This window comes from Pomacea canaliculata, linkage group LG10 (genome assembly GCF_003073045.1).
Source record: "Pomacea canaliculata isolate SZHN2017 linkage group LG10, ASM307304v1, whole genome shotgun sequence".
NCBI lineage: Eukaryota > Metazoa > Mollusca > Gastropoda > Architaenioglossa > Ampullariidae > Pomacea > Pomacea canaliculata.
In genome coordinates this window covers 3,954,106-3,964,533 of record NC_037599.1, presented here as the reverse complement: position 1 = coordinate 3,964,533, position 10,428 = coordinate 3,954,106, and the positions used below count along the sequence as shown (strand labels likewise).

At 35.5% G+C, this 10,428-nt stretch overlaps 1 protein-coding gene across 1 annotated transcript; it reads left to right on the top strand.

Moving 5' to 3' along the window:
* The first annotated feature begins 33 nt into the window (after window positions 1-33).
* Window positions 34-10,392, top strand: LOC112573640 (spindle and centriole-associated protein 1-like). The gene is made up of 18 exons (XM_025254192.1): window positions 34-78; window positions 671-766; window positions 965-1,012; window positions 1,810-1,876; window positions 2,500-2,585; window positions 2,836-2,907; window positions 3,364-3,413; window positions 3,676-4,151; window positions 4,212-4,462; window positions 4,949-5,098; window positions 5,350-5,442; window positions 5,889-5,981; window positions 6,374-6,452; window positions 6,764-6,895; window positions 7,318-7,481; window positions 9,099-9,365; window positions 9,830-9,916; window positions 10,251-10,392. Exons 2-18 carry the CDS (start codon window positions 698-700, stop codon window positions 10,335-10,337), a joined length of 2,271 nt encoding a protein of 756 aa, XP_025109977.1. The 5' UTR covers window positions 34-78; window positions 671-697; the 3' UTR covers window positions 10,338-10,392.
* Window positions 10,393-10,428: the final 36 nt, after the last annotated feature.

The following is a 10,428-nucleotide window of genomic DNA, read 5'->3' as shown; positions in this document are numbered from 1 at the left end:
GGGGAGGCTACTTCACGCACGACGTGACATTTACCTCCCTTTCTTCATCCAGCGGTAAGAGTATAAACAGCTGAAGTGGTAAATGAACATCTTATTTAGTTCTGCACATTTATAGAATTTATTAGTGTCTATGCTAATAAGTATATTAGGATCTATCATTTTGTGGCTTATGTTTCTTGTTGTCAGTGTAATGCAAAAATATTTTAGACACAAAAATTAGTTGTCAACGTAAACATGTCTGAGCAAGACTTGCTGTTACTTTACTAAAAAAAATTATATTGTAACAGTTATAGCTCTGATACTTTTTGGTAATAGTAACAGTAACAGAAGTTATAATGTGTGTTATTGTTTGTATGAACAATATTGTTAGTATGATACTGTATGAACGCATGTTCCCAACCTCATACTGTGAAGCTTCAAGACACTATATATACAGCACTGCAGTTATAGAAGCTTTGTCAGTCAGGTTTATCACGATGCAAAAATCTGTCAGCTGCATTCGATCGTTTATCGTATGTTTCTCTACGCGTAACCGATGTGCACTACATTTCATTTTTTGTAACGATAACGATTTGAATAAGGGTTTCAAACTAAATAGTTGATTTTGTTTAAAAGCTTAAATCTGACGCATTCAAAATATTGAACAAATTTAAAATGATATGCTATACAGTAACAGAGAACTCTGAGTGCACCAGAAATGTCGTTCGTAAGACTCGGCCAGGGACGAAGAAAGAGGACGCTTGTGAGAAAGAAACCAATATGGGATGTAAGTACAAAATGTATATTTCAGCGGGGAATTTTGTTCTCCAACATGTAGAATCAAGAAAAATGTTATCATTCCCTAATGATAAACGTTATAAAATTTTCTAGAATTTGTAAAAATCAAAACTCTAGATTTTTTTAAAAGTTTTGTGTGTGTGTGCATGTGTGATTGTGAATATATGCCTTCTGTTTTCTTTCTTAGGATTCAGTCAGTGATCTAGATGTATATCGTGCCTCTCCTGAGGAAGTTGTAAGTACAACGTACCTGTCAGCATTTGGAAAAAATAGTTTAGAACATTATCCAATCATGAAAATTTGAGGGTGGATGTAGCTTCCATCAAGTACTGAGAATTGTAATCACATCTTGATCTTTGTATTCTGCTTTACTTTTTTAATTTGCTTAGAAAGTTACATGCAGTCAGAACGTGGTAGAGTTATTTAAACAAATGCATCAGAAGCTGTGTTTACAGTCATTTTTGAAAAACAGTACATCCATCTACATATATGTATCCTTAGTTTTTTTTATCCTAGCCCATTATTAGAGTGCATGGTGGGTTAATGGATGATGATAATGTGAGAAATGATAATAGGTGTAGAAACGATTAACCAACCATCCCTTTCCCTCATCTGTTTACAAGCAACGTAAAGCAAAGTTCATGACATTAATCACAAGTTAGAGGGGAGGGAATTGGTGTTTTATGCTGAGTGATGAAAACAATGATTTTCCTGTGCTTTACTCTTAACAGACTTTCTTTTTAATTTTTTTTTTTTTAAGGAGGGAAGCTAAAACAGTGTCCAACACACTTACCATAAATAGTTGGGGCAGATGTAGCAGATGTTAGCTTTGATAAAAATTTACACTTCTGCCATTTCTGCAAGTGAAATGCTTAAGTTAGCAAAATTGTAATCTTAAAAAGTTCAAGCAAGCTGTATTCTGAATATTTTTTATTTATGTATAATTTATATAGCTGAATTGATCACAAAAGTGACCTGATAGAATATTTCAGTGGCACATTTTCACAAATTTTTTCCATCTAATTGTTTCAGAGGCAAAGAAGGGAGTTACATAAATCAAAGAATCACATTGCTGTAAAATTGGAAAAGATGAGAAAAGGTACTTTGTACCATCTTCCCCAATCATCATTTGTGGATTTTTGTTTCTTTTTATTCACATTAAGATACTTTTTAATAAGTACTTTGCTGAGATTACATGAATTTAGGCTGAATCTGCCTAGATTTTAAATTATAAATGATTTTTCCTTGAAATATGCCAGCATAGTAGAGGTTAAGGCCAATAACTCCTAGTAAGAAGATAAATTAAGAAAAATGTTGGTATAAAGTGCTAAGAATGACAAGCAGTAAAAAGAGCAGCCAACTTTAAGATATCACCATTCTCAGCTTGCAAATTATCATTAATTTGTGCTGTTATTTTGGGTGGGGTTGGTGGGTGTCTAGGTGAGTCAGCTTCTTCTATTTTTCTTTGCACATTACTATTTTTTTTACTGTTTTAAATTATTGTTTATATATTATTTACCATCTTTAATTCATTCAATAAAGACAAATCAATGCAATTGAGCTGTAGCTATTAAGATGTTCACATCTGAGTGTGTGAACTGTAGAGGAAGAGTTAAACATCAGCTTCTTGCATCACAAACACTTCTTTAAGTCCTTCATTTCAGACAGAATCATAAATCTTTGAGATGTATAGGTAAAACATTTGTGAATTTACTGAATCAGAGAAGCAGCGGCAATGTTCAGGACTGACAAATGTTGAAGCAAGACAAGTAGCTATCATGAAAGAGGTTCTTCATGATCAGGAACAGGTGAGTATCATTAGTACATATCAGAAATACATCTTTCAGTGTTTCTTTGCTTGTTGTTTTTGTGTCCCAATTCTTTTAATTATTCTTACATTATCAGATCTCATGACATTTCATTTTATATTTATTGTTAAATTTGTAGAGTATGAATTCTGGTCATCAGGCATCATCTCAAGGGCTTTAAAACTTGTCAGTACCTACATAAATAGGTGGAATGTTTGAAACCATGTTTACAGATTTCTTAATGTTGCAGCTTGACTCTGTGTTAGCCAAGACAGATCAGATGATGGCTATGGTGAAAGATCTATTTGGTGATGATGCTAAGGTATGGGAAGGTCTTCCTATTCCCATCTCAGAAAAAAATGTAACTCCAAATGGGTGTATGTTCTTGTTCAAAGATCTTGCAAACATACAAAGAAATGAATAGAACTACTTTTTAGGATGTACAAAATATGATCACCCTTTTCACATCTGGAAGGATACAATTTATTTTTTTCTGATAGGTTTAAGGACTAAAGGCTGAACTTAAAGCTTATGGCAGAAAAGAATGGTTTGATCTAAGGCATATGAGGAGCACACCTGATGCCCTCTACTCAGGTGGTCATTTCTTTCTAATTGCTTTCATCAGGCCCAACAGAAACCCTGACCTCTCTCTGCTGCCAGATGATGAAAATTTGGCCTTTAAGCCTTTATATGTTTTTGCTAAAATCATTTGTGCTCTATATTCAAGATTTGTAAATGCTTATCTTGAAATATAAATGATTTTGCCCTATTTTGATAGAAATACAGAGGTGTTCCTACTATCACTGTGCCACCTGGAGATTCCAAAAGGTAATGACATTTATTTTGTTAATTTATCTGTTTGATCATCATGATTAACATGGTATGCCTTTTTTTTTTTTAATTTCGAGAAAATTTAGTCGAGACAGGTAATTACAGGGAAATATCTTAACATTTAGAAACTTGTTACATACTTAAATATAGATACTGAAAGTCTAGGTTGATTTTTTATGTTTGAAAAACTTATAATCATGACTTAAAGGCTTTTTATAATAGTTCAGTATTGCCTATGCTTTTTTTCTCTGAAATGAAGATCTGGAAATCTTATGCCCATTGTACCGGAGATTCAGACACGAACCGAGAAACTTAGTGAGTCAGTGATGAGCACTTCGGCACTCAATGATCTGTCAGAAACATCAGATTCTGAAACAGAAGGACAGCAGCCAACACCTATCAATTTCCAATCATTGATGGATATACAGAGGTTTCAGCAGTTCCTTTACGAAGAAGAAAATCGAAACACGAATGCCATCCCATCATCAGATCTTCCAAATCAGGCTGATGCTCAACGGCTGGATCAGTTGCGAAAATTTCTCGCAGATGAGGCACAACGTCAGTTTGGTGCTGCAGATGGTGCAGAAAGGTTTGGTGCTGTTGGAGGCAAAATTCAAAATGACAATAATCAGACTTTGAGCACGATCAGTGGTCATGGTGAGACACGTAGTCATATTGGGCCTCAGGGTCATGGTCCTGTACATAGCACTCACCTTCAAGCTTCTGTGTCACAGGGTGAGTTTATTAGGAGTATGGAGTACAAGTGCATGTATGAGTCAAACAAATGAAAAAAATGTTATAATATTAGTCAAAAAGAAAAGATCAAAGAAATAAACATATTTTTGTTTTCCTTTATTTGCTCTATATCTAATTTTGCAAGTTTGCAGGTCAGCAAACACCACCTAGAAGAGAAAACAACTCTGATCAGCAGACTTCTTAGATCAGCTTTGAATGACACAGGGAAAGTGAAAAAGACCAAAAGAAAAACAGAATCAGAAATTTCACAAAATGCATCTTCATCATTTAGCATGAGTGATATGAGAAAGGTAGGAGCATGAGTTCGTTCATTCTCACAAGAAAGAAGCCATTTCTTAGATGATCTTTCTTTTCTGATTCAAAATGCAGTGGCACAGGAAGATGTTCAGCTTTTGGGGAGTGGGGGCAAACTCCATGCTGACAGTCAATAACAAAACAACACAGTATTTTTTCCTATCCCACTGAAATTTATTTTATGTGTGTGTTTGAGGTGTGGTGGGGTGGAAGGTGGGTGAGGGGTGAGAACATGCTCCTGTTCACATTATATGCTTATTGGATATAGATGTTGAAAAAGGTAGAGGCTGTGTAGGTGGTATTCAGAGAATAATTTTTTTAGTTTCAAAATTCCAGATTTAATTTTTTTTTCTCCTGTCACTGTTAAATCTGCAGGTTGTAACTGAGTTCAACAGACTCTTTTTTTTTTTTAAAGAAGAAACAAAGAAACTGGATAGATATAATGGATATAGAACTGTTCACTAAATATCATTTTTATAAAGGTACTGGAGTCTCTTCAAGCAGAAATAGCTGACTTTGAGCTTCAGACAGGCAGGAGACCAGCTGCAGGAGCTGCACAAACAGAAACATTCAGTGGATATACTATAGCTCTTGTGACAGCAGTAACAAAGCTCACCTACTACCTAAGAGAGGTATACTTTGCACCCTTGCCTTTCCTTGTTTGTTGGCATTCATTATGATGCTTTTTTTTTCCTGTTTTCATCTACGATATACTTGTTAATTGGTAATGTGGGCAGATTATGAGTAGCATAAATCTAAACCTTAGTTTTCAGACATGCTACAAGTATCATTATACAGTAACTTATAAATAGCTCTTTTGAATAATTGTTTTTAAGTTTTCCTAAATCAGTTTTGGTTGGTGTATGTGCATGTCTGTCTGTAGACGGAAAAGCGTCTTCAAATGGAAACAATGGTCCGAGAACAACTTACTCAAGATGTCAGGCAGCTAGCAATAACAGTTGACTCTCTTACTTCAGTAAGCTTTAATTCTCTATTTGCTGGTTTCCAGTAGAGCTCACATTTGAGATGACAATCATAATGTGATAAAAAGACTGATGCAGCACTAACAGTCTCGCTAGCTAAACAATACTGAGACTAGCTGAAATGCTGTTATTAGACAGATGTTAAGACGCTACCTAGGAGCTTCATATTTGGAGTCTCATGATGTTCTGTCAGAAACATGAAAACTTCATGCAGTTTGTAATATTAGGAAATACTAAGAGGATACTAGAAATTTACTGGGTAAATATGTTTGTATTTAATGAGTAGACATCCATGCAAAGGAAGTTCTCAAAATCACAGGATGTTTAATTACTATCTTAGTTATTTATCATCAGAAATCTAGTAAGAGACTGAGTGATATAGAAATAGATGTGTTGATTTTGGCATATTCTTTTAAACGTCTTTATCTGGCTCTCACAGGAAGTTATAATGACTCAGGAAGAGTATGGAAAACTGTTTGGGGAGCATGAACGTTACCGACAGCAGATACAGGGAGAACTGGCCATGTTGCATGTTAGTATTTTCATTTACAATCCATTCCCTTCAACTTCCCTTGAAAAAAATTTTTTTCTTGCTGTCAGACTTTTTCAGATGTAATTTTTTTCCAATAAAATTAATAATAAAACTTCTTAATATAAAATTGTTTGAATTGCCGTTATGACAGAGACCAGTCAACCACTCAGGTGTTTTACAGGTTACGAAGTTTGATCCTAACATCATTTTTTCAAGAAAGGCATTGCTTGTATATTTTTCATGCATAAACTATTGTCGATGACAAAGATGATTTTTATATCCTAAAAGTAAAAAATGTGGATAAATGAGTCATAAAACGTTTTATGCATTGGCACCAAGTTTTGCTTTAACTTGATATTGTCAAATGTTGATGGTGAGGTCTATTTCCACAGGCACAAATTCTGGACCTTAAGCATCAGCAGTCAGCTCAAACATCCCAGCATTCCACACCAGCCAGGGCAGCTTCTGCTGGTCTGTAGAAAGGATAAAAATATTGTCACTGTGTGTTTATGTACACACAATGTATGTGATGTATTTTTGTGTATATGCATACACACTTCATATTTGCTTCTCTGAAGTAATTAAAATGGAATTAGATACATCATTTTAAATGCAAAAAGTAATACTATGTTAATGCTGTTCATCTACACATCTTTTTCTGGTCACGAATTTTAAGAGATGAAATAGATATATTAAAAGAATTTGTCTCATGTCTAACTGAAGTTAAGAATGTAATTCCAAAGAAATGAATCTTTAATGAAAGTGTTTTCAATGTGACTCAGGACTTCAAAATGGTGAGGTGAATCTTGGTGTCAATGATCAATTGGATCACCCATCAACAGCAGTACTTCTGTCCCCTGTCATCCGCAAAACTCGTGTGACTGACGGAGTTGAAGCAGTACACTTAAAGACCAGTAAGGTTATCTCTTGTAGATGTAGATAAATGACAATAATAACCACATATTCTTTTAAATAATTTAATTAACACAAAAATATTGCTTTAGTCATGATGAAGTTTGTCTCTCAAAAACATATGAAACTGTATGTGAAAAGCAGTTTTTTGGCAATGTTTTCTTTCAGGATAAAGCAGACCCATTAAAAATATTAACAAAAATAGTTTTGATGAATCAAATCTAAAAAATAACTTTAAAGACAAACACTATTTATTGATAGGATTATAAATGCTAATGCAATAAATGTAATCATTTTGTGATCATTCTAATTTTTTTGTTGGATGGAGGAATTCATTTGTTTTACATGTACCTTTCATCAGTCAGATTGCATTGAATTTTTCTTGGTAGTATTGAGATTATTGGTTTATTGTTTTGAAATGCAGAAAAACAGACTTCATTGGTGGACATCACATCCTTGGCACAAGCTGATGGCTTTATGCCAGGACAAGAGCAAGTGCAGACCTTGGCAGTTGCACCAAAACCATTAACAGTAGCATCAATGGCCTCGTCATCCTCTTCATCTCAACAGTTCGATCAGAACCTCCACAATTAACTCAAGTTCCACCAGTCATGGCAAAAGTGAGCGTGCCTCGTCCTATACCACTGGTACAGAGCAACATGGTTGTTCCTTTACCTGGTTCCCAGGCAGCAGGACCAGTGAGCCAGGTGAAGTTTCTTATTCTCTGGGATGCTGTTTCTTGAGACTGATGTAAATTGAATGATTTCTTGTAGTGAGAAGCTATGTACTGAGAAAACGTATCTAATTCAAAAACATTTGTGATAGCTTTGATAAATAATGTCATTCATTGTTTTAAGCTGTGCTTATGCTGCACAAATATTAATATCATTATCATCCTTTTCATTTGCTGTTGTTGTATAATACTGTCATATATTTATTTTCTTGAGCTATCATTGAAGCTCTATGAAGATTTTGTATTGGTGAGCTGCTTTTAGTGATTTATGGTAGCATTTCCGTTCCCCTCAAGGGATGAACAAATAAAAACATCAGCATAATTTTCAACATAGGCTGCACTGATAATTTTGAATTTTGATTTAAAATACAGAATGTGACCACTGCATCTGCTGATGCTTTGCTTTTTCTTGAACTGTACCAGACAACCTGACTATAAAATCAAAATCAAAAATCAAATCAAAACAGACTTTATTGTCTGTCGAGGAGACCCAGGACAGAAATTTGTCTTCGCTCACAAGGGCAGGCATACATACTCATACAGACATTTAACACACAGTTAGGAGTAAATCACACAGTTAGGAGTAAAAAAGTGTAGATTGCACCAGTCCATCAAAGCAGTTTATGTTTATCCTAACAACAAACCTTGGGTGACCAAGGGCCTAAAAGCAGTGCTTAAAGAAACATGTGTTCTTCACGGGTTCTGCCCACGACAGAAAATTGGTACATAGAGAGGTCCATGATGCTATCTGTTGGGTCAAGGTGAAGCACAAGTCCAAAATCGAGTCTCAGTTTGTTACAGGTAACATCCGAGTAGCTTGGCAGGGACTCAACAAGTTGGCCAATATTGACAATCGGAGTAATGGGTCGAAAGCCAAAATCTCGATCTCAGGTGTTGGAGAGTATGGCCCTGCCTAATGCTCTTAACGCTTTCTTTGCTCGTTTCGAGTCTCATGACTTCTCAGTGCAAATTAAAGATGTGCGTAGTATATAGTAGCTTGGGTCCTATAGTCGGGTCGTCAGGTAGGTATCACAGAGATAATTTACCAGGAAATGTGTTGCGTGCATGTTACTCTTTTTTCTATCCTGTATTTATGACTGTATCTGTATATTTGTTTGCTCATGTGTGTGTCACTGTGTATTTTGTGTCTTTATCTGCATTCGTTTTGTAAAAAAACATTGAGCCTGCTGTTGAGTGGGAAATGCACTATTTAAATCCCTTTACCTTTGTTTCATTGTATGCCTAAGGAGCTTTTAATAATACTTTCTCTTCAGTCATATTGAAGGTCACTTTTCTCAAGTACTTTAAGATTATCTTACTAGATTGTTGATGGAGAGTTGGCATATCAAGAACCAGCCAGAGATGTATAGTAGGAATATTAGTTTTTCACCATTAAGGCATTGTGGCCAAAGAAAATCATCTTATTTTGCCATGTTCATGTTTATTTTGAAGTTGGGTATCATTTTTGGCAGATGGCACAGACCTTTCATCAGAGGATGACCACATCTGTTGGAGCATCCAGTGAGGCCAGGATGCAGCAGGTTGGTGCCACCTGGCTACAAGCTGTGCCCAGCAGGCCCAGGGCTATGGAGGAGCAGATTGCTGAATTGAACAGACAACACACAGAAGCACAACAGCGGCTGCAATCTTTGCTGGACCAGCAGAAACGCCAGCATGAACAGTTGCACATATTCAGCACAGAGGATGTAGTTTCTGGTCAGAACATCCAAGAGACAACAGTAAGTAATGTAGCAAGTACAGGACAAGCCAGTTTCAGATTTTAGGGAGGTAGGGGTATGCCATTGTCTTGTGACCTGAACAGTGTGTGCAAGGTAGCTTGTTTGCAGCTTGATTCTTTTTGGAAGCGTATTTTTGTAAAGCATGCAAACCAGCTTAATTATGCTATTTAGAAATATTATGCTACTTATTATGTAAGGGAGGTGTCATAATGCACACCCCTTTGCTGCAGATGCAATGGCTTATCAAATCTAATTTCTTCTAAATTTTACCACTAAAACTTCTTTTTCACTAGAAGCTTTCAAACTTAATCAATGTTGTGCAGATTGGCAACTTTCCATGCACAAACAAAAGAGATACCTGTAACCTTGTACCAGTGCTGGAACTTGTATGATCATATAACTGTTTTGCACCTTGATAAATTTTTAAGTCATTGCTTAAACTGTTTAAAAATAATCTGTTTCAGAAATCTGCAGTGTCAAGTGCAGTGTCTCCACCCATCTCCCCTATTTCCCAAAAATCTGAGCTCTTCACAAGCTTAAAACCGCTTCATGTAAGCCTTAAAAGATTCAGGGAGCAAATACAAGCAGCATATGCCTAATGTATTTGTAGTCACATAAACTCATGCTTCATATTATAAGCTACAGCTATCTATAGAGTTGTGCATGGCCATGAACTTAATCAATGAAAAGGTAGTTACCTTGCCCATCATCACAATTCTTTTAAAGGAGAGATAAAACCTTACTTTTGCTAACAAAATAGTAGCCCTTTTTTATGGCAGTACACTGTTCTTGACGGATAGCAAAGTATTACAGATCTTTGTTTTCTTATTTTTATGGCTAAATCTAAAGAAATAATTTTAATGTCTTTGTTATTATCTTTTGCAGCACTTTGCAAGTATGTCCCGGGAGATTAAAGTTGCATTGCCTATGGTGGATCTGAATGTTTCTGATGGAAGTGTAAATAGCCCTTAGGGTATTATCAGGACAAGTTTGGAACAGAAGTGCTACATGCTGACAACATAATTTAATGACTGAATTATTATCATGCAGAGTTTTGTAAAAG

What these genes read in the sequence shown, in the direction of transcription:
- LOC112573640 (XM_025254192.1), top strand. Translation starts at nt 698, where the DNA reads ATGTCGTTCGTAAGACTCGGCCAGGGACGAAGAAAGAGGACGCTTGTG. An exon ending in ATTGGAAAAGATGAGAAAAG is followed by an intron (nt 1,877 to 2,499) that starts GTACTTTGTACC and finishes TTACTGAATCAG; the next exon opens with AGAAGCAGCGGCAATGTTCA. An exon ending in GCATGAGTGATATGAGAAAG is followed by an intron (nt 4,463 to 4,948) that starts GTAGGAGCATGA and finishes ATTTTTATAAAG; the next exon opens with GTACTGGAGTCTCTTCAAGC.